General features: G+C 47.4%; 1 protein-coding gene across 2 annotated transcripts in view; it reads left to right on the forward strand.

Moving 5' to 3' along the window:
• The first annotated feature begins 268 nt into the window (after positions 1 to 268).
• LOC119657891 overlaps positions 269 to 24,736 on the forward strand; it is a 35,285-nt gene continuing 10,817 nt past the window's right edge. For both annotated transcript variants that reach the window (XM_038065034.1, XM_038065035.1), the window contains exon 1: positions 269 to 420. In XM_038065034.1, coding sequence (XP_037920962.1) covers positions 360 to 420 — 61 coding nt within the window. In that variant the 5' untranslated portion in view covers positions 269 to 359. The remainder of the gene's footprint in view (positions 421 to 24,736) is intronic.

Below are 24,736 nucleotides of genomic sequence, written 5' to 3' on the forward strand. Positions count from 1 at the left end.
AGGCTTGAAAGGACCGCCATCATGTAGTATAATATTTATGCACCAACGTAGCCAATAACGCTTAGAAATTCGACTCTCAAGAGGAGATTAGTGTAAGGAAGGAAGGGGTGGAAACTAAAAGAGATCATTTAAATTGTGGCATCACTCAACGAAGTGAGACTGTTCACGACTCTTTCATTACTAAATCTAATTTTCTTGAATCTTTTAGATGTTAATAAATCAATCTTCCATCTACATTGCTCAAAACAATTACACCTTTTCAGGTTTTCAACGCTACCCCGAAAGCGAACCTCTCCCTAAGTTGGCAGGCTGAAGCCAAAGTACCATTATCCATACATCGAAATCATCTGCAGAACAATATGCCGGTGGGAGGACGAGTAGCTGGTAAAATTGGATACTCCAACAACAATTACTACAGTGGTATGTATCTGCCTCCTTTTTCCTTTTCATCCCTTGCTAAACATTTTAAGTGCCTCTAAAATGCGAATGGTTGATAGCTTCTCATGGGCTCCACATTTTGCGTTTCTGTCTCTTCCACCCGGAGTAATTAAACCACTTGAAGGGAAGACTTGTACGTTACCATTGCAGAACGTGGAGCCAGTTTCTACTTGCTCTTTAAGCTGTGGCAACAGGACTCGACAGGGGGTGCGAACAAGCGGGAAATGAGTTCGCAAACTAGGAATAGATGCCCGCACAATGAAACTAATGTATTGGTCTACTTTACCATTTCAAGTGGAATTCGAACCCTATGAGCGAAACAACAAGAGTTCGTTCCCTTCTTCCCACAGATTTCATCCCCCGCAATTAGAGGAGGTTCAGTCAGCGCTCGAGGCATGAATTCCACTTTGAAAGGCTGATCAGGTTGTCGTAGCTTCGTTTTAATTAAGAAGAATATTCTGGGTGATTGGTAATTATCTATTTTGGTTATACTTTTTCTCAAATCATTAGGGATAACCCTTCCCCAGGGATATCATCTAAAACTTTACAAAAAGATATAAATACACACAGTGGGCGATTTGATTAAGAAAGTTCATCAGAAAAACGAGTCTCGCCTCATAAATGATTTCCCCATTGGTCGCATTTTCGGCAAGGATACGAAAAAGGACAAAATTTCAAAGGAATCTTTTTATAGACCTGCTTCTGAATGGCGAACCGGAGTGTATCCCAAGATGGCAGAGTCAAAGGAAGTTCTTTGATGGGTTTTAAAATCGGTTTACTGTATGTCCTTTTTTTTCCGGCGCTAGAAGGTGGAAAGGTTCCTACTACTTTCTCTGCCATGTAGTTATGTGAGACTTCTACTGACCAAAACCGCCTCCTTCTCATTCCAGTCTCCCCACGGAACTCCTATAAAGCATTGCGTGGCGGGGGTAGATAAGCTTTTAAATGCGGATAATGAACGGAATGGTCACGAATTGGAGGGTGTCGGATGAACCCACAATGTCTGATCACAGGATAACCAGATTCGACATTGAGGGTAACTCCGAAATAAAAAGAATAATAAGGAATCCCAAGAGAACGGATTGAGAATCCTACACAACGCACCTGAGCAACAACATTGCCCACCTTCAAGGGGGCGGTGACATCAGGAGCGATCTGGAATTAGAAACGGTGGTGGAAAACCTCAACACAATCGCCATTGACGCATATGAGGCCAGCTGTCGGCCAAGATAGTCAAGTCATCAACGGATGTACCATGATCGAACAAGAACCTAGCCAGAAAGAGAACAGAGGCACGAAAACTGTCTAACCGGGCAAAACAAACCGGGGACTGGCAAAGGTATAAAAAGGAACTGACTGCGTATAGCAATGCGATCAGGGAAGCGAAACGGAACAGCTTAAGGGAATTCAGTGAAGGCATCGAACAAATCACAGAAGCAACCAAGCTGAACAAGGCTGTAGCCAAAGACGGGGGAATACCCTCTGTCTGCTTGAAAAAGGAAGATGGGACATTTACCGAGACTAGGAGGACAGGGTACACCTACTTCTCAGAACTCATTTCCCGGGGTCCTACCCCTCGGTGGCAGGCGACAACAATCTGTCCGACACCCCAACAACGAATTAAAGGAGAAGGAAGGAGAGCTGGAAACTAGCAAAGGAGGTATGCACAGAAGCTAGGCTAAGATGGGCAGTGGGAACTTTCAAACCACTGAAATCTCCCGGAGTAGATGGCATTTTTCCAGCACTTATCTAGAGAGGCCTAGGAATTATCTTAGAGTCTCTTCTGTGGGTGGTAAGGGGGAGCATAGCACTGGGTTACATACCAAGGGCATGGAGACGGGCAAAAGTGGTCTTTATTCCGAAAGCGGGTAAAAAGGATCCTTTTCACCCTAAATCTTTCAGACCAATTTGCCTAACATCATTCGTACTCAAAACGGTGGAGAAGGTCATAGACAACTATATTAGAACTAACGTTCTAAAGCGTAATCCCCTACATCACTGTCAACATGTTTACCGGGCAGGACGGTCAACTGAAACTGCTCTGTATCAGCTGACAGAGATACTACGGGACGCCATAGAAACAAAAGAAATTGCACTGGGAGCGTTTTTGGATATCGAAGGAGCATTCGACAACACATCGCACACAGAGATACAGGATGCCCTGAGCCGCAAAGGAGTGGGAGACACCCTGGCACTCTGGATGGGCAAAATGCTAGAAAGCAGACAAATAGAGGTACAAACAGGTACAAATTTTATTATCATGAACACCACTCAAGGCTGTCCACAGGGTGGAGTACTATCACCGCTGATGTGGAGTATGGTAGTGGATGAACTCCTGGACGTGTTAACAAATACTGGAATGCAAGTCCAGGGTTACGCGGACGACATTGTTCTAATCGGTAGGGGCAAATATGAAGATACCCTATGTGATAGAATCCAAACTGTATTAAGGGTTACCAGTGCCTGGTGCAGGAAGGTGGGACTGCGGATCAACCCAACCAAAACCACCATAGTACCATTCACTAGGAGGCGTAAGCTGGATCACCTGAAAGCCATAACATTACATGATATGGAGATGAAAAGAGAGACAGAGGTCAAATATTTGGGAATTACGCTAGACCAAAAATTACTCTGGAAGACACATGTCGGAAACACTTGTCGGAAAGCCACGAGGGCTCTGATCAGTTGTAGATCCATAGCAGGAAAAAAATGGGGTTGCAGTCCGAAGATAATACTTTGGATATATACCGCAACACTGGTGCAGTGCCAAAAATGCAGCGATCGACGTCGTCATCTGCATGTTCCCGACGGCTCAGGAATCCGTTAGACGAGACTGTGACTTTCGAAAAGGCGCTTTCTACTGTGCATAACAATGTAGCCTCAACATCATCTCAGGAGTCTATGCACCAGGCCTCTCATTCTGTATTGAATTCGCCTGCAATGCCCTCCTACATCAGGGTTGCTTCCACTGGCTCTCCACCCCTAATCCAGCCGCCCCCATGCGACGAGTTACGGTCCACCGAGTCTCCGATCCTGCCTCGCTCCATCGCGCCTACGACGGGACAATATCCGCAGCCTCCTCAGCAAGTTTTGAATCGGAACACAGCCGCCCCACTTTCTGACATCGTTCCTGTCGCCAACAAAACTCCGCTTCCCGCTACCGCCATATATCCTGGCACTGCATCCATCCATACCAGTGGCCCCAAGTTAAAGGTGGCTTCCCCACCTAAACAGCTCTTCATCTCCAGGCTAGCGTTCACAACGTCTACGGACGATGTTCTGGAGTATATAAGGAGCAAAGTTGGTTTACTCTCTCCTCTGTCCTGCATTAAACTCACAAAAGACGACAACACCGACCGGGTCATTGCATCTTTCAAGGTTACTTATCGGCACGAAGTTGATGTCCTCGGCAACCCTTCTTTCTGGCCTGAAGGTGTATTCATAAAGCCGTATAAACGCCTCAATTCGCGGGTAAATTTCAGGACAACCCGCCTGCCTCGCCGAGCTATATAACTGGATCCATGTTCACTGTCCGTCTGTTTTATCAGAACGTCAGGGGTTTAAGAACCAAGCTGGGGGCCTTCAATTTATCCGCGATGGCTCAGCAACACCATGCCATCTGTATCTCCGAAACCTGGCTAGACGATGCCATATTATACTCCGAGGTCCCCGAAGGGTACTCCACTTTCCGTTGTGACAGGGACCGGGATGCTTCTCGTAAGTCCACTGGCGGTGGAGTCCTAATTGCTATAAAAGATTCACTCCCCGCTGAACTCGTCTTCTCCTCGTCTGGCTTTCCTTTTGATTGTGTTGCTCTTCGTGTCTCCCCGCCCAACTTCCTCCCGTTCATTGTTTCTTGTGTATATGTCCCCTGTGCTAGCCCTTCTCACCTGTATGAAGAATTGTTTGACAGTTTCTCTGAACTCCTTACCGTCAGATTCCCTTCCCTCCCTTTCTTCCTTTGTGGAGATTTCAACCTCCCCGTGCTCAACTGGCCTAATCATCCTAGTCTTCCAATTCCTTCCAACAACCTCTCCCATTCTTCCCTCCAACTTTCTTCCTTTATGTATACTTGCTCTGCCCTGAATTTCAATACCACCAAAAACTCCTTGGGCCGCACTTTCGATCTCTTCCTTTCCAACCTCCCCGAGCGCCACCTCTCTTTATTTCCTGACACATCCCCGTATGTAAAAACCGACGCTCACCATTCCGCGGTTGAATTTGAAGCGGAGCTCCCTCGTGCAAAACCCAAAACCAAGCGTAAACCCACTAAGTTCAACTTCCGCAAAGCCAATTTTGACGGTCTGAACTCAGCTTTAGCGTCTTTCAACTGGGTTCATATATTAAGTAATTCATCGTGTGATCAAGCTCTTAACACCTTCTACAACATCCTCTCTGATCCCCTCTCCTGTTACGTCCCTTCTTCCCCTCCCTGCCTACGTTCTTACCCAACTTGGTTCACAACCGAACTTCATATTAACATTCGCTTGAAACATACACTGCGGAAGAAGTTTCGGGCTTCTAAAAATGACGCCGACCTTGCTCACTTTAAAGCTATACGATCTACTGTGAAGTCAATGGTCAGAAAAGCGCGTAAAAGGTACCTATTTAGCGTCGAAGCCGCCCTTGCCCGCGGTAACTTAAAACCCTTTTGGTCTCACGCTCGAAACTCTCGTAATCCAACTCAATCTGTCCCTTCTTCTATCAGCATCGCTGACTCCACCGCCAACTCCCCACAACAACCCTGCGACCTTCTCTGCACCTACTTCTCTTCAGTGTTTTCTCCCTCGAGCCCTTCACCCTCTACACCTTTCATAACCACAGACTCCTCCGAATCACTAGCCATTCCTCTCCTTACGCCTTCCTTCGTTGAGTTCCTCATTGGTAACTTTGATCCCAATGTCGGACCTGGCCCCGATGGGCTTCCTAATCTCTTTCTCCTTAACTGTAGAAAACACATTTCCCTCCCCCTGTGTATAATCTACAACAAAAGTCTAGACGAATGCTACTTTCCCCGTCTCTGGAAAGAGGCCCTTATCATTCCTATCCTCAAGAGTGGAGACCCTTCCCTTGCCGTGAACTACCGCCCCATTTCCCTTCTCTCCTCTTGCTCCAAAATCCTAGAAAGATACGTCAACCACTGGTTGACCGCGCACTTCGGTCACCTCATTGTCAAAGAGCAGCATGGTTTCGTGAAACATAGATCAACGGCTTCAAATCTTCTGGTCTTTACCAACTTTGTTGCTAAACGCTTGTATTCACGACAGGAGGTACATGCTGTTTATACTGATTTCTCCAAAGCCTTTGGCACCGTTGACCATAACATTCTCCTCTCTAAACTTTCATTACTAGACTTCCCTCCCTCAGTCATCTCCTGGCTTTCCTCCTATCTCTCATACCGTTCCTGCAAAGTTCCTTTTCATGGTCACTCATCTGGTTCCTTCTCTTCTTCCTCTGGTGTTCCCCAAGGCTCTACACTTGGTCCCCTACTCTTCCTGTTTTTTATCAATGACCTCGCCTCCATCCTCACCTGTCCATATTTGCTTTACGCAGACGACCTTAAATTGTTTGCCTCTGTTTCGTGGTGTTCGGTCAACAAGCTAACACTGAATGTCAACAAATGCCACTGGATGCGCTATTCCCTGAAACCCTCCCCATAATCTTTTTCCTATTCTCTCAGTGGTCAACCCCTTTCATTACTGACCTCCTTCAAAGACCTGGGTGTAATATTCGACGATAAACTTCGTTTCAATTCCTACTTCGTTGACATCATCAATAGAGCTTCCAAAATGTCTGGTTTTATCCTACGTTCCTCGTCCGACTTTACCTCAATCCAGCCCTCCTTAACACTCTTCAAATCCCTTACCAAAAACAACTTTGAATATTGCTATGTAGTCTGGTCCCCCTACCGCATCCGTGACGGCTCTTGAAGCTGTACAACACAAATTCACCCGGACCCTCTTTTACAAAAAGAACCTTCCACGAGTTGATTATCCGTCACGACTCCGCACCCTGAATCTCCCCTCCCTACAGCAACGCCGTATCTTCCTTGATATGTGTACTCTTTTCAAACTCTGCAATGGTCTGATGCACTGCTCCGCCAACTCGGATATTACTCTCCGTATCGCCTCGTCTCATAACACATGTAATGCGGACATTTTTGATGTACCCTTCGCCGAGCTCGAGATTTGCTTTCACTCTCCGATCCCGAGGTTTTGCCGGTCCTACAATGCCCTACAGCTTGGTTCCTTTGACTCTATGTCCCTCTCTAGCTTTAAGCGCAAAATATGCCATTTACTTGCTCCTTCCTCTGAGGACAATATGTAATAAGAAATTTGCTTTCTATGTATTGTTCTCATTAAATAAATAAATAAATAAATAGTAGGGCCAATGATTACCTATGGAGCGGTAATCTGGGCAGAAAGAACCCAACTCAGCACACAAGCCAGGCAATTACATAACCTCCAAAGGCTGGCTTGCGTGTGTATCAGTGGGGCAATGAGGACATGCCCAACGGCATCCCTGGAGGTCCTTCTGGGATTAACCCCTCTCCATCAGCACATAGAGATGCAGGCAAGGAGATCAATATTCAGGATGGCCGGTAGTATGAGTGAGGCGTGGAGCTGCCTAAATCGAAGGAAGATTGATATCCTTTCTAGGCGGTATCCCGAATTACTGATACCGAGGGACAAAATGACAACAAGGTTTCACTTCGATAAGAAGTTTGAAACACGTTGGAGTAACAAGGCAAACTGGGAGAGCGTAATTGCGACATACGGCTTAATTCTGCAACTGATTACTTGGTTCACTGACGGATCCCTCACAGCAGAGAGAGCGGTTGCCGGTGTCATTGGTAGAAGGAAAATGTACTTTGAGTCACTGGGCAGGAACACTAGCATATTCCAGGCGGAAATATACGCCATAGACAAATGTGCCTTCTTTAATCTGCAAAGGAACTACAGGGGCAGAACATAGCTATTCTCACCGATAGCCAGCAGCGATCAAGGCACTTAGGTCCAACCAGGTGAACTCTAAACAGGTATGGGAATACCTTGAGAGACTGAATACACTCGGCTCGTCCAACAAGGTCTGGATACTTTGGGTTCCAGGCCATGCTGGGTTGGAAGGCAATGAGGCAGCAGATTAACTAGCCAAGAAGAGAGCAGGGTGCCTTTACACGGGCCAGAACCCTTCTGTGAAATCGGAAACGGTTTCATGGCTATGAATCTAAGAAATGAAGAGGAACGGCTGAGGGAACTATATTGGGCGGGCCTGCCAGGGATAGAGTAATCCAGGGTGCTTATTGGGGGATACGAACCCAGGCGCACAAAGGATTGCTTAAACCTCACCAAAAAGAACCTCCGAATCATAGTGGGAATTCTCACTGGTCATTGTCGGCTGAACTATCACTTAGGGAAGCTAGGGATATGTGCGGATACTGCCTGCAGGTTTTGTGAGGAGGATGACGAAACCTCTATACACGTCCTGGGGCAGTGTCCGGCACTTGTGCAAAGTAGGTCTAGACATCTGGGAGAACACTTAATACCAGATGAAAAGATGAAAGATCTGGAAGTAGGGAACATACTAAAGTTCCTAACGGTTACAGGCCTGCTTGAGATACTATGATCAATAGGTACACTATAACCAGTAAAAGGGGCACAATAGTTCTTCAAGGACGCGGTGCGACTTTCCCTTAACAGAATAATATTGCTATCCCCCATAATAGCAACATTGAACGGAAATACGTGGAGAAAAAGGTGAACTATGAGCCATTGGCTCGTGAAATCAAAGAAATTTGGCGTCTCGAGCGGGTGGTTGTAGTTCCCATAATATTGTCAGCTACAGGTATTGTACCTAAATCCCTCACGGCTTCCCTTGATGTCCTGGGACTTTCGCACAGTCTGGTTCAAACCAAGCAGGAGTACACCATTCTGCATACGTGCTCGATGTTGCGGGGAATACTCGACGGATTCTCCCAGTGACCTACCACCGGCCACCACCACCAGCGCCCCTTTAGTTTTTAAGTAGGTAGGATCGTCCGAGCCTAAATGCTTGGCACTTAGTGCTAGTATTAGGTAAAATCCGGCATCTGCCAAGATTGTGATAACTCGTTCCGCATTCTCAGCCTCGTTACCGCATCTTGGGCAGGATGATGACTCGTTGTGACCAAATCGATGTAAATAAGCACGATAACCTCCATGTCCACTTAGCTTAATTCCCCTTGTCTTCATTCAAACCATCTCCGAATATCTGGAGTGATGCGGTATGTCCAACGACCAGTTTGTGACTCGTCCCATCTCTTCTGTCACTCTTCGATAGATTCCCACCAACTGCCGTCGAAATACGCTAGATTTTCCAGCTGCATACGTTTTATCGTAGAGCGGCCTTCATTCACCAATATGTCTATGGAGAGCATCCCCCGGGGTGCACTTAGCCGGTACGCGATTCCTAATTTTCTACAGAATAGTTGCTCAAACTGGGGCTGTGTAGAATTGCACAGAGCTGAATACCTAGAAGCGGTCGACTTTGTCTTGGGCCACCAATCTTCGGTAGTATCCTCGAGATCGTTGCAGCAAGTGAAAGGCCGGAATTTCTCAACCAAGAATTGATCTTCCATATCGCTTCATTTGCGTAGATCTCTTGATGCCTTACAACTACTGTTATTCCGATATCATCAGCGAAGCCATTAGCTGTCACGTTATCAGGAAGGCGTAGTGTCAACACTTTATCATACATAACTAGCCACAGTAAGGGACCTAGGACAGAACCCTGTGGCAGCCCACAAGTTGTCGGGAATATTTTTAGCCCATTGTCTGAGTCGCAATAAAGTCTTCCCCCAAGAAGAAACCCAACAACAATGCGTACAATGTATTTGGGGCCTGTAGAATATCGAGTCGAATGTCAGAGACCACACCACTTGGGGGTCTTGGGTTCTCTCCGCATACCAACTCCGCGGGGCTGGCAGCAAAACTCCCCTCGGCGGGTTGTTCACAGGCCAAGTAGAACGAGAGCCAAGACTTTAGTCTAGGACTGATCATCGCGAGCCATAATGGCGGCTTTCAGCGTCCGGTGCCAACGTTCAAGCATCCCATTGGCTTGCGGGTGGTAAGCCGTACTTCGCTGGCGTTTGAATCCCAGGAGTTTGCCTAACTCCAAGAAAAGGGTGGACTCAAATTGGATTCCCTCGCCAAAGGGAGGTATACACTTTCGATAGAGGGCTTCGGCACAAGATTGCGCCGTAATGTTCTTCAGAGGTACTGCCTCAGGTCACCGCGTAAACCTGTCGATGATTATAAGGCAATACCTGTAACCGTGCGAGTCTCGCAAAGGTCCTGCGATGTCGAGGTGTATGGTGTGGAATCGTTTCACTTCTTTTCTTACATGACTGGTGACCTTACACTTTTGGCATGCGATGCACTCTCTGGCCCAGGAGTTGACGTCCTTATTGATGGATGCGCTAAGCCGTGAACCGCGAGGAACACTTCCTTGCGAAAGGTGGCCGGAATGTATGGCCGAGGTCCCTTTTCCGAATATTCGCAGCAGAGAGAGATTCGAGCCGAAGATGGGTAATTCCCGAAATTTATATTTGGGGTTGGATTTGAGGCTCTGAAGTGCTGCGTCATCTTCCTGCTCCTTGGCAATAGCCGCGAAGTCGTGAGTGAGGCGGGGATGTTAGCCTCGGAGACACGTGGCAAAGCGTCAGCATCTATGTTGTCCTTGCCGGACACGTGCTGTATGTCGGACGTGAACTGGCTTATGAGGCTCAGTTGTCGAAGCTGACGAGGGGACGCTTTGTCGGGTTTTTGTTTAAAAGCATATATGAGAGGCTTATGGTCCGTAAACACTGTGAACGGCCTGCCTTCAAGAGAGAAGCGGAAGTACTTAATGCTCAAGCAATTCTCGATCGTAAGTACTGTAGTTCCGTTGAGCGGGGTTTAACTGTTTGGAGAAGAAGCTCAACAGCTGCCAGACTTGATTCACCTTTTGGTGAAGAGCAGCACCTACTGCGATGTCAACGGCTAGGGGTGCATCTTGTCGAGGAAACGCCAAGAATGTAGGATCAGCCAGTTGTTGTCGGGATTTATCGAACGCGCGGACAGCCTCTTCAGAACACACAATCTCTCGTGTATCCTTAGTTTTGGGGTCAGACAAGTACGCATTCAAAACGGGCTGGTGTTGGGCGACCTTGGGCAGGAAACGACGGTAGAAGTTTAGCATGCTCAAGAACCTCCGCAAATCCTTTACAGTTTTTGGACGCGGGAAGCTTGTAATCGCTTGCACCTTGTCTGAGTCGGACTATATTCCTTCAGGGGAAATGGAGTGGTTGAGGAATCTCACCTGTGTTTGAAGGAACTTACATTTCTCAACGTTTAGGACTAAACCCGCCTCACGGAGACGTTGAAAAATACACTCGAGATGGGCTAAGTGCTCAGACTCTGAGGAAGAAGCGACCAAAACATCATCTAAATATACGAAACAAAAGTCGAGGTTTCGCAGGACCGAATGGATGAACCTTTGAAATATTTACGCCGCATCGCACAACCCGAAAGTCATCCCTGTGAACTCAACGAGTCGAAAGGGTGTCCATATTGACGTCTTTGGAATGCCTTCTGGAGCTACAGGGATTTGATAATAGGCTTTGGTTAAATCCAAGGTCAAAAAGATGTGGCAGTTTGCGGAATGATGCGCAAAGTCGTGGATGAGTGGAATAGGATATCGGTCTGGAACAGTCTGCGCATTTAGCCTTCTGTAATCCCCACAGGGCCGCCATTCGCCATTTGGCTTAGGGACAATATGAAGTGGGGAAGATCAACAGCTGTCCGAAGGTCTGCAGATACCCTGTTGCATAAGATGTTCAAACTTCTTCCATGCAATAGCCAGCTTCTGGGGTGGCAGGGGACGCACCTTTGAGAAGATCGGGGAACCAGTGGTGTTAATGTGGTGCTACACATTGTGCTTCACGGGTTTAGAGAGACTACACTCGGTAGTAATCTCGCTGAACTTTTGGAGAAGTGCGCGAACACGAGAGTCGGTAATGTCCTCCAAAAGCACGGGAAGATTGTTACTAGGGTGAGATGTCATTTGGCCCGACGAATTAAGGTTGGTCGTGGAATCTGTAAGAGATTTGTTTTGCAAGTACATCAGCAACCCATAGTGACACAAAAAGTCTGCGCCTAGTATGGGAAGCTGACATCGGCCAGGATGAATCGCCACGAAAACGGCCTATGTAAGCTAAAACTCACGTCCACTTGCCTATACCCGTATGTGTTGATTCGGGAGGAATTTGATGCCGCCACTTTTAACGATTGAGGAAATAGTCGATGGTCTCCTGACGACCTGCTACCAGATCGGCCTTTTCGAGCAGAAGACCGCGAGCGAGCTCGCGACCTGGTGCCCGAACGCTAAGCGTCCGACGTTACCTTCATTTCAGCCATACTGGCCACTAACGCGACTATTTCACGCTTCAGCTCGCCAACTTCGTCAGAAGGCTGCTGAACGGCCTCTATTGTTGAACGCGCATGCACCTCATCGGCCGCAGCTGCCAGCACCCCCAAAAAACTGGGAGTCGTCGCAGCCAGAGTGATTTTAACAAGTTGTCGTCGGTCTTGCTCCCACCCAATTGCCTCATTTCGCGAGGCAATTGGCTGGGAGTTCGATCACCCAATGACAAACCTGAGAAAAAGTGTTCCAGCTTAGCTGACTCACTTACCAACACGCGCTTGATTAACTCGGTCTTCAACAGTGTCTAGGTGGCCGATTTCACAATGTCGGCTACCAGGACGATGGACTCCTCATCCAGACCTACAATCGCATGGTTAAATTTGGTTACGTCCGCCGTTATTCCGAACATGTGGAACTGCGCCTCCAAATGAACGAACCACAGCTCCGGATTCCGTCGCCAAAATGGAGGGACGCGGACAGCGAGGGCAGTCACCTGAGGATCTGATGGGCCATTTCGAATGTTGTTAACTCCGCTGCGCCACAAGACCTTTTTCGTTTTCCACAACAGCCACCAGTCTGTTGTATATTATTCGCTTAAACAGTTTGCAAATGGTATTAACTAGACATGTTGGTCTATATGAGGAGGGGTCATCCAATGATTTACCTACCTTCGGAATGAGTATGAGCTTTTGTAGCTTTCACTGCTTGGGGAATTCTCCTTCCCTTAGGCATGCCGTGAAAACTTGGGTAAACATACCTGGCGTTGTCCTGGCGGCTACTTTCAGGGCAATATTTGGGATTCCATCCGCCGCTGGAGTCTTTTTTCAGTCAATCTTTTCGATGGATCTAGAACCTTCTCATTTATCACTACCGGACCTTCGTCGAGATTGAAATGTACTCCAGGAAGACTTGTACAGTTCACATCTACTGGGAGCAGAGTGTTCGCTATATTCTGTAACCACTCTGGACAAATAATCGATGGACAGCGTTTGCCTTTTAGTGATGACACCACCGACCTGTATGTTGACACTATCACTGAAGAAGGTGAGGTCTACCACTGATTCAAATTCTCCCCTCCGAAATGTATTGGCTATCCCAGAATTGGCAAGTACCACGTTAAAGTGCGAGAATGTCTCCAGCAATATTCGTCCTCTTACGTTGATTCTCTGCTACCCCATTCTTCTGTCCATGCGTTGAAATCGCCGGCTACTACTTTGGGAATTTAGGGACTTTAAGGATAGGTTCTCCAGCAATGACGTGAATTCCTCTAATGTGAGGCTGAGTGTTGCGTAGCAGCTATAGATATATATCACTCCTATCTTGGCAATTGTGAACCCGTTCTCTGGATGTTTTTGCACATCTTCTATAGCTTGACTTCCGCAGCTCCATATCCCGCCTTACTGTTTTTGTCTGGTATCCATATTCCGCTATGCAGACTCTCGTATTGTTCAGATACAATAGCAATGTCGCCATTGTTTTCGAATACGCTTTGGGAAAATAGGTCTTAGGCCGCTCGACGCTGATCCAGATTGAGTTGCATAAACTTCATTTGACCTTATTTATGAACGACTTTCTGAACACTTGGCTTCTACTGCTTCCTGCAATGTGGGCGTTGTCATTATTTTTTGCTTTCGAGTAGAATACGCACTTGGACATTCCGTTGGAGTCCTTGGCAAAAACCTATAAACGTAGTGCAAGCTTTCGCTATGTGACCAACTTGCCAGCACTTGTAGCATTTATGCACTGGACTCTGTTCCCGTTACCGACAGACTACCCATTCAATACGTACTGTATCCACTGTAGTCGCCTTCTTCGCTGCTTCGATAGGAAGGCTTATCGACGTTATCTGCGTAACTAGGTACGCTTCCCTAAGTCGTAGAAAATTAGCCTCACTCACCAATTGTAATCCTAATTGGGTCTGCAAGACTTCGTAGATCTCAGGCTTTGTGGTGGATTCATCCAAGTCCTTGCATTCGGTCACCACCGAATCCTTACGCAATTTGGCCGTCGCAGTTTCACCTAGTGATGCGTCAATTTTTGACCATAGGCCTTCACCTCCATCGTCATCAGCCTTAAGTTCGAACAGCAGGTCGCCTTTTGTGTTCGTCTTATCCGCGTGACGGTTGCACTCAGATCAGTCAAGGAGGCATCTGCTTTAGCTTTGGGTAAGATTTCCGCGTACATCAACTCGCTGGTTTTTGTTATTATCAGCGCGTCCTAGGTCCTACCTTCGTCCAGGTGTCTTCAGTACTGTTAGTGTCCAGACCAGATAAGCCAGTTTCGCTTTTTCCTTTTCGCTGTTCGTTGGGTAGATGGCATTTCATTTGGGTTCATAGTCGAGGTATCCTTTTCACTTTGGAGGAGTTCTTTGCCAAAGAGCTTTTTGGGAAGAGATGTCTTCTGCGTGGTTTGGGTTGCTACGGCAACCATCGCTTTCTCTTGGCTTATCGACACCATTCCTTCTGCACGTGCTTTCGCCCCCTATTTGGCTTTGAAGTATGTTGCCCTAATAGAAGTCACCTGATCTTTAATCGCGTGGTGTACGTTAATAAGTTGATTAACGTACTTCATTAGATTATTGAGCCTCGTGAATGTGTCACCCTCGGCTTCAGCAGTAACTACACTGCTGCTACTCTTTTGGCCCAACATCCGTTTTTCCGCTGAATTCACTGGCGGTGATCGCACTAATTTAGCGCTCCGCTTGAAAGGGTCACTTGCAGCGAAAAAAAACAATGACGACTCCCCATTGGCCATTTGGCGTATTTGCGGGCCTTCGCAATGCACTTCCGTTCCAATCAACGATTGATGGCTGCCTGTCTGTCTGTCACACGCTTTTTTTAAGGAAATGGCTATAGCGACTGACACTAAATTTGGTGGAAAGGTGGGAACTGTGAATGCTCGCGCATACAGTGAGTTACATCCCTTCACAGCGAATTTTGGGGGAGGGGCGAGTCGCCATACCTGCAAAAGGGAGGTGTAAATTTTTTTCACCAATTATAGTCATGTCGGATATCAAATGAAAGGGCTCGATTAGTACTTTCCGAAACCGGTCTGAATTTTGACATTTGTTGGAAAGGTGGGGAGTACGGGGGTCGAAAATGATCATTTCTTTAACCCGGTTATTGATGCAAAAAATTACCTAGATATGATATCAAAGGACACTATCGAAAAACAACTTAAGCAAGAACGACTCTTCGTGAAGCTTTAAAAATAGTTCTAATTAGTCTTCCCATTACATCCCTTTCAGAAAGGATTATTTATATGTCCATCTTCACACGTTCAATTCAGTGATGCGGATAATTACGGAAGATATTGATGACCCTATGATCCGCTGTCGAAAAGGATTTCACATGTCTGAATATTAATGAGAACTTCTATAAATTCAAATATTAAAATGGCACGGGTGTTCTAATAGAGACTCGGTTGAAAACGGGCGACCACCTAGCTGACGTAATATGCTTTCCCCATAATGCACTAACAAGATTAACGTGAAAATGCCTGCGAAATAATGGCCAGATAAGGACATTTCAAGGAAAATAAAGCTCTGATTATTATCTTGAAGGTTACTGCTCTAGAATTCAGGCGTTCTTTGTGCTCTCTATGTTGTAATGGTTTTGGTTTTAATAAAATGAAAAGGTGACCATAAGGACATACCAACAGCTCGAGGGTAGAATCCACTTAAAAAAATTTGATTTATTCATGGGGACCGCGATGGATACCAAATATTCGATTATTGAAATACTCAAAAATTTCAGCTAAAAACGGATTTAGGGGATAAGGTCGACAAGGATCTTTTGCTTTCAAATTTAATCTAAATTCCATGGCCCTGCGAATAATGGATTATTGGTAGATTCCAAGAGGAAAATTTTTTCCCATATTCCAAGCATAATAATAGACATATCTTGTCCCTTGACTGAATGTACCACGAAAATGTATTTTGTAATAATTTGAAACAATCCAGTGGAAAGTGTGTCCTTAATACACCAAATGAGTGTACTCCTATTATTGTCGAGAGACAAGTAACGTAAAATAGGTTAGGTTTCCAGCACTTGTCCTGCATTCAGCGGCAAATACTATTGTGGCGCGGCAGGATCTGCAGCATTCGAAATTTATTTCGGATGTTGAGGATGCGGACGGGTAGATGGCGCTGAATGTGGAAACTCTCCACTCACGCGTTTTCAGAACGCACCGGGGAAGTGGAGAGCCAGCGGTAAAAAAGTGCCGTTGGTTGGGACAGTAAGGGCCGCATGGAAATAAGTCGGTCTCTTCTGTTCCCAACCGCGAGACAGATCACTTCAGCGCGAGTAATAAAAAAGTATTGTAAGAATTAAATAAAGTAAATCAAGTCAAGTCTTTACAAGTCCAATCTTTTGATTTCTTTCAATCCGATCTCGACTTTTCTATTACGAAAATTCCCCGGGCATCTCACAAGAGCGAGCTTATCGTGAGAACAGTAAAGTTTCGATTCCGCCTCGTGAAGATTAGTTAAAGTGGTGACCCCGACGTGATCCCCGGTGCCAACGTTCTAGCATCCCATTGGACTGCGGGTGGTATGCAGTGGTCCGCTGGCGTTTAAAACCCAGGAGTTTGCCTAACTCGGAGAAAAGGGTGTTTCAAATCGCAAGTTCTCTGTTTTCCCGGTGTTTTTGGTCTGCGCTGGAGAGCGTCCGCTTCGGTCGTCGTTTTCTTTTTCTCGTTTCGTGCGTGCATTTGTGGGTGCGGCCTGCCGTGTCGGTGTAAATTTCACCGCGTTTCAGTATAAACTCACCGCGTCTGCATCACAATATCGTACTTCTCGTTAGGAAAAATGTCGTTTGAAAATAAAGACGCGGCAGGCCCATCGAACCCACAAGTGACCGCCCTCGCCGTACGCGTTCCTCCGTTTTGGCGTCGGAACCCCGAGCTGTGGTTCGTGCATTTGGAAGCACAGTTCCAAATGTCCGGTATCACATCGGACGCGACCCGTTTCAACTACGCGGTGGTCGGCCTGGACGAAGAGTCCATACTTCTGGTGTCCGACGTAGTGAAGTCGGCATCGTATGCTCAGCTCAAGAGCGAGTTGATCAGGCGCCTGTCGGCAAGCGAGTCGGCAAAATTAGACCACTTGCTGGCGGGTTTAACGTTGGGTGATCGAACTCCCAGCCAATTGCTTCGTGAAATGAGGCAATTGGGTGGGAGCAAGATCGGCGACGACCTGATCAAGTCGCTCTGGCTGCGTCGGCTCCCGGAGGGCACCCAGGCGATCCTAGCATGCGTCTCCGGTTCCTTGGAGGAACTAGCAGCAACGGCCGATCAAGTACAGGAGGTGTACGTTCGCCCAACCATAGCGGCCGTTCAACCACCGTCGGATGAGGTCGGCGACTTACGGCGCGAGATCGCGGCCTTAACTGCCAGTGTGGCCGAGATGCGGGCGACGTTGGACGCTCAGCGTTCGAGTGCCAGGCCGCGAGCTCGCTCACGGTCTGCCACACGAAAGGGGCGTTCGGGTAGCAGGTCGTCAAGACAGCCTGCGGACCAGGGTATTTGCTGGTATCATCGTAACTTCGGAGATAAAGCGACAAGATGTACGCTACCTTGCAAATTCGCGCCTACCACAAAAAACTAGGTCCGCGGGGGGTCTTGGCGACGGCCACCCAGAGCGCAGCGCCACGTCGCCTAACTATTTTCGACCCCCTCAGCAGGCGCAACTACCTCGTCGACACGGGTGCGGAGGTTTCGGTTCTTCCCGTACCCCAGCATCATCGACTATATCCACAACCCCTCAAACTGGCGGCAGCAAATTCATCCCGCATCAATACATACGGGTACAGGCAAGTGGACGTGAGTCTTGGCTTGCGTAGGACGTTTCCGTGGCGTTTCATCCTGGCGGATGTCAGCTTCCCCATATTAGGCGCAGACTTCTTGTGTCACTATGGGTTGCTGGTGGACTTGCAACATAAGTCCCTTATAGACCCCACAACCAAACTAAATTCGTCGGGCCAAATGGTATCTCACGCTGACAATAACCTTTCCGTTCTTTTGGAAGACATCTCCGACTCTCGTGTTCGGACACTCCTCCAAAAGTTCAGCCAGATAACTACCGAATGTAGTCTCTCGAAACCAGTAAAGCACAATGTGCAGCACCACATAAATACTACTGGTTCCCCGATTTTCTCAAAGGTGCGTCCTCTACCACCCCAGAAACTGGCTATCGCGCGGAAAGAATTTGAACAACTTGTTCAACAGGGTATCTGCAGGCCCTCAAACAGCTGTTGGTCTTCCCCTTTACATATGGTCCCTAAGCCAAATGGCGAATGGCGTCCCTGTGGGGATTACAGAAGGCTAAACGCACAGACTGTTCCTGACCGATATCCAATTCCACTCATCCACGACTTTGCGCATCACCTCGCGAATTGCCGCATCTTTTCGACCTTGGACTTAGCCAAGGCATACCACCAAATCCCAGTAGCTCCTGAAGACATTCCAAAGACGGCAATATGCACACCCTTTGGACTCTTCGAGTTCACCCGAATGACTTTCGGATTGTGCAATGCGGCGCAAACCTTTCAAAGGTTCATTCACTCAGTCCTGCGAAACCTCGATTTCTGTTTCGTCTATTTGGATGATGTTTTGGTCGCTTCTTCTACTGAGTCTGAGCACTTAGCCCATCTCGAGTGCATTTTTCAACGTCTCCTTGAGGCCGGTTTAGTCTTAAACGTTGAGAAGTGCAAATTCCTTCAAAAACAGGTGAGATTCCTCGGCCACTCCATTTCCTCTGAAGGAATACAGCCCGACCCAGACAAGGTGCAAGCAATAACAAGCTTCCCGCGTCCAAAAACAGTGAGGGAGTTGAGGAGGTTCTTGGGCATGCTAAACTTTTACCGTCGTTTCCTGCCCAAGGCCGCCCATCACCAGTCCGTTTTGAACGCGTACTTGTCTGGCCCCAAAACAAAAGACACACGAGAGATTGTGTGGTCTGAAGAGGCTGTCTGCGCGTTCAATAAATCCAGACAGCAACTGGCTGATGCTACAGTTTTGGCATTTCCTCATCAAGATGCACCCCTAGCCGTTTTTGTTGATGCCTCTGACATCGCAGTAGGTGCTGCCCTTCACCAAAAGGTGGACCAAGTTTGGCAGCCGTTGAGCGGGATTCACTATAATGGCTTCTTTATAGGCTCCCTCAACGATCACCTACCTTATCGCGAAGATAAGCAAAGAAATCGTGAGCCAAAGGTAAAACCTGAAGCTAAGCAGCAATAAAAACCCCAAGCCAAGGTGGGACTACCGTTGCTACGAACAGTGAGATCTGGGTACCAGATGATCCCCGGGTTCAACAATCCTTTTTTCGACGAAAAAAGCTTTACGAAGTTGACTGACTTTTCCTGGTAAAACAAAGGTGATGGCAATCAATTATGATAAAAGTGAAAAAATAAAACAAAAGCAAAATTAAATTTAGGTTTTGACAATCCAACCCTGAGTGAAGAGCAATCCTGAGCTAATCTAAGAAAAATCTGTGTCTGGACGCAGATTCTCCACTCATTCAAATTGGAACCAATCCGGTTGAAACCCAGCCCTTATCGAAAGAGCCAAAGTAGACTATAAGCACTCCTGACCCGGAGATTTAGTCGGCCCCACTTGCCTTGTCTAAAATCTCACCCCTGGGTAAGCATCTGCCGCCTTCTAGTGAAACATTGCTTTTAGGTAAACTACCTTCAGACAAACGACAACCAGTACGTTGTGTCGAAGTTGAGTAGAAAGAAACCGTCGGGTCATTCGCGACTAAGAGCAACCCAAACCGGCAGCAGTTCTCTTACTACTCTCAGGCCAAAAGGCACCAAAGTTCGCCCGGCAACCACTGTCTTCATTTTCAGCCAAAGCTATCGCAGTCGATGAAGGCGTCTTGTATAATGATCCATCCAGTTACGATAGTGAACAGTACGAACAGGTTAGGAGAAACTCCTCCTAGCTGTAAGAACTGCATCATCGCAAGCAATTAAGGTATAAAACCACTGTACAACTTTACAAAAGTCGTTTTTTTTTATGAGCTTAAAAATTCCTTTGATGTCTGAACAATATTAGGTATTAAGAGAAATTTTGGAAAACACAAAAAAATTACAGAAATATACTTAAATATATCCGTAATAATCACCTCCACTTAGATTATGAAAGCTTGGGAACAAACATGCTGCCGGTTCTACTACAGGGTTTGGACCACCATGACCTGCTTCGAAATACGAAAGTTATGTTCTACAGTAGTGGGCCCAGCACAGAACCCTGTGGGACACCCGCGAAGGCAGCGTATTCCTTGGATCCATCATCGGTATTGTACCAAGGCATCTGCTCTTGCAAGTAGCTATCGACAAAAGCAGCGAGGTAGGCGGGAACACCAATCGTACTCTCAGACATGCACGCCTCGAACAACTTCGCAAACATATCCTCCCTCTACATTTGACAGCAACCTTAAGGACCTTATTCGGTATACCGTCAAGACCCGGGGCTTTACTATCGCCTATTCGACTGCAGATCTCCAGCAGCTTGTCCCTGGTGATTGGTGGAATCGGCGTCACATTTAGCGGCCGCAGTAAGGTTTCAGTACCCCCTCTTCCTGAGGAAATAACCCCTGGATTATTTTTAACAAGAGGATAGGGCACGTGATTTGCGGAGATCCAACGGATTTATGTCCGCTTTCAAACAAAGCTCCTTAAAACATTCCCTCTTACTCCGCTGAATGGTGAGCGTGAAGTTCTTCCGAGCTTCCTAATAGGCATGCTCCTTTTGCCCTTGATCGATCTTACATATTGCCCTCTGAGCCATTCGTCTGGCTCGGTGGCAAATCGGTGGCAACTTGCCAGGGCGTATCACGCGCCAGCGCAGGGCTGATAAAATTCTGACCTACAATTGAACCAGATCCACCTTTCCGATAGTATCTACATTACCTTCGTTGGCCAGAACTATATCCAACTGGGCGAATGCTTCTAATAGACACCGCCCCGTTACGTGAGTCTTGTTGCTGCCTCACTCCATCAGCGTTGGATCTCCGCCCGCGCCGCGAACAAGATTATCTAACAGGTCTTCAAATTCAGGCAGTGTGAGGGGGGGGGGGTCAGCTGTGTACGAATATACCGGTTATTTTTCTCGACACAAAGCCACTGGCCGCCTGATCCATGCTTTATGGTAAGGCTTGACGACCGCATACCCATATCGCTCCACAATTCGAACCCATGCAACACCGTCAAGTTTTTTGTCCTGATCTGTACACTAATGGTAGCAATCTCGATCACGGATTAGTAAGTGGTCTGCGCAAGCAAATCCTGGGCAGTTAGCCCCTTACTAAATTCCGGTCATTTATCACTTCCGGCAATATGCTGGTTATCCCGTCTCTCCTTTCCTTCGGATAAAATATGTTTGGCGTCCCTATTGGACTTCTAGGCAATGTGTCCTTTTTCCCCACAACTTCTATATTGATGGATGCCGCTAGTACATGCGTTCGTGAAGTGTCCAAACATCAGGCACTTGAAGCACCTCTTACGAGAGATCTTTTCCTTTTGTCGGCAAACAAACATCCGAGCCTTCCCCACGACCAAAAACTTCTGCGCTGCCTTCACTGTCTGTCTGCTTCTCCGCTTGTCTATTTGTCTTTATGTCTGTCACACCCACTTTTCTCAAAAACGACTGTATCGATCAACACGAAAATTTAGTGGAAAGGTAGGAATTGTACAACTTAACCGAATATAACCATTTGGGGTATAAAATAAAAGGTATCAATTAGTACTTTTCGAATCAGATATTCGTTTTGACATTATTATCAAAGAGGAGGAGGGCTCCAAAATGAAGCAATTACTTCAAGAACACATTCTCTGAAATTACACAACCGAAAAATCTGGAAAAATTATGGGAGTCCAAGCGTATGGCATCCAGGTCTCAAAACACTCTCCGTTATGATATCTGCTTAAATAAAGTCTAATATTGGTATATTTTTATATTTTGAAAATTTACTGCGAATCCGCCTTTCATTTCCCCTGCTCGGAGAACTGTGACAGTTGGGAGGAGGTCCTTGATATCACCCTAATAACCGACAACGGGATTCTTAGGGTGGAGGACTGGAGAGTGTCTGACCAGAGATCCTTCTCTGACCACAGTTGGATACTCTTCGGTCTAGATCTCGCCGCAGAGGTCTCCAAGCCCTTTAGAGACCCCAGGAGAATCGACTGGAGAAAGTTTGGTCAGGTAATTAAAAACAAACTCTCCGGTGCGCAAATTGGTAGGATTGGCACGACAGACGAACTGCAGTCAAAGGTCGGGGCTCTGGAGAAGGCATTTGATGCCGCCTTCAAAATCTCGTGCCCTACTAAGTACAGCAAAAAGACCCTGCCACCGTGGTGGAACGAAGATCTCTCTAGTCTCAGGAAGCTGACCGGAGAAATCTTCAACATCTGCTACAGGCAAAAATACTGGCAGCCATACAAGGACTGCCTAAAGAAGTACAAGTCGGCCGTCAGGACTTGGCTAGACTATTTTGTCAGAACATTGAAAGCACTAGTGAATTCGCGAGGCTCAGTAAAATTATGTCCAAGGAAAATAAGAGCCCATCCTTCCTTAAAAAGTCGGAAGGCTCCTGGACGGAATTTTCTAGCGAAACCTTGGAGCTGCTAGTTCAAACGCACTTTCCCTCCAGCGAGGAGGGCGGTGAGTCAGAACCTTGCTTGGACGGTTTGCGGCAACCCCAGCTGTGCGAGACTATCAAATCGGTAATCACCGGGGATAGGATCGGCTGGGCTATAAACAGCTTCTACGCATACAAATCTCCAGGCCCAGATGGCATAATGCCAGTCATGCTACAAAAGCAGCAGGAAAGGGTTGTGCCGTGGCTTGTTGAGATTTACCGGAGCTGCATCACTTTAGGATACATACCGCAGTCCTGGAGGCGCACACTGGTGGTTTTCATACCGAAAGCGGGCAGGCGCGGTCATGAGTCCACGAAGGACTTTTGACCAACCAACCTGACCTCTGTCGTGCTGAAGACCCTAGAACGCGTCCTGGACATTCACTTAAGGACGATTATGGAGAGAACGCCTTTCTCTAAGTCCCAGCATGCATACATCAAAGGAAAATCCACAGAAACCGCCCTGCACGAGGTAATTGGCACGGTTGAGCGATCGCTGCAGTACAAGCAGTATACCCTTGCTGCCTTCTTGGATATAGAAGGAGCTTTCAACAACGTCAGTACCAACGCCATCAAGGAAGCCTTGACCGGTATTGGATTGGAGGGGTACCTCACGCATTGGATTATATCCATGCTGAGTACCAGAATAATCCAATCCGATCTGGGAGGCAACCAGTTGACCAGAGCTGTGAACAGAGGCACGCTCCAGGGTGGTGCCATCTCACGGGTACTCTGGTTAATAGCAATGGAAAAAATTCTACGTACATTGGACAGCAGCGGGGTGAAGGTGGTGGCGTATGCCGACGACTTGGTGATATTAGTATCAGGGATGCTATTGTCCATTATGAGCGACATCATGGAAGGAGCGTTGCGAAAGGTGTGCCTGTGGGCCGCAAGATGCGGACTCAGCATAAACCCAACCAAAACGCAACTGATGCTGTTCACCACCAAGACGACGATACCTGAATTCCATCTACCACGACTGAATGAACAAAGATTGGTTCTTTCCTCTAATGTAAAGTATCTGGGTGTAATCCTGGATCCTAAGCTAAATTGGAGGTTGAACATAGAACTGAGGGTTAAGAAGGCCTGTATAGCCTGTAAGAGAACCTTCGCAAAGAAATGGGGTCACCGGCCGAGGATGGTTCTCTGGATGTACACCGCTGTAGTGCGTCCGATCCTAACGTACGGCTCTATTGTATGGTGGCAGGCTTTGAAGAAGAAATACAACAGAACGAAGCTTAACACGATTCAAAGAACCGCGTGTGCAGGTGCTACGGGGGCTCTGCAGTCCTGCCCGGCAGATGCTCTCAATGTACTCCTGCATCTCCTCCCCCTAGACCTCCACATCAAATATGTTACAGCGTGCAGTGCCGTCAGACTACGTGAGTCCGGATGCTGGGCAGCGAAGTCCTACGGCCACAGCAACATTCTAGATGAAATACCTCGAGAAATCTGGGCATCCTCCACTGACTATGTCACACGCAAGCTGAACTTCACGAGTATCTTTGCTGCGGACCTTCCAACCAGGGCAAAGTGGAAGACCGGCGGCGTGTTACAAGCCTATGACACAGTATTCTTTATGGACGGATCAAAGATGACCTATGGAGTCAGCGCGTTGGTTTTCTCGAATACACTCGGTGTGTCCAAGTCGTATGGTCTCCCAGGTTTCACCAGTGTATTCCAGACGGAAGTATTGGCGATATTGAAAGTCTGTCGATAGCTGGAGCGTGATTCGAGCCCCAAGCGTAACATAGCCATTCTGACCGACAGCCAAGCGGCCATCAAGGCCTTGTACTCAACGACGACATCCTCCCGGCTGGTGGGGCAGTGCAGAGACGCGCTCAACCATCTGAGCAGCACGCTCAAGATCACTCTCCTCTGGGTTCCCGGGCATAGGAACATAGAGGGGAATGAGCGGGCTGACGGATTGGCCAGGCAAGGCTCTGCTCTTGACAGTCCCTCGGCGAATACAGTCGGTGTTCCGCTGGCGGCTGTCGGAGGCCGAGTCTACTCGCACTACCTAGCAGCCGCGGGCCTAAGATAGCAAAGGCTTACAAGCTGTGCCAAATCAAGGAAAATTTGGCCCACTTATAACATAGCCCGATCACGAGAGCTCCTGTGCCAGACGCGTACAAATGTATTCAAGATTACGGCGGTCTGGACGGGGCACTGGCCCATAGGGGACCATGTCGCTAGGCTCGGCTTACCCTA

This window comes from Hermetia illucens, chromosome 5 (genome assembly GCF_905115235.1).
Source record: "Hermetia illucens chromosome 5, iHerIll2.2.curated.20191125, whole genome shotgun sequence".
Lineage (NCBI taxonomy): Eukaryota > Metazoa > Arthropoda > Insecta > Diptera > Stratiomyidae > Hermetia > Hermetia illucens.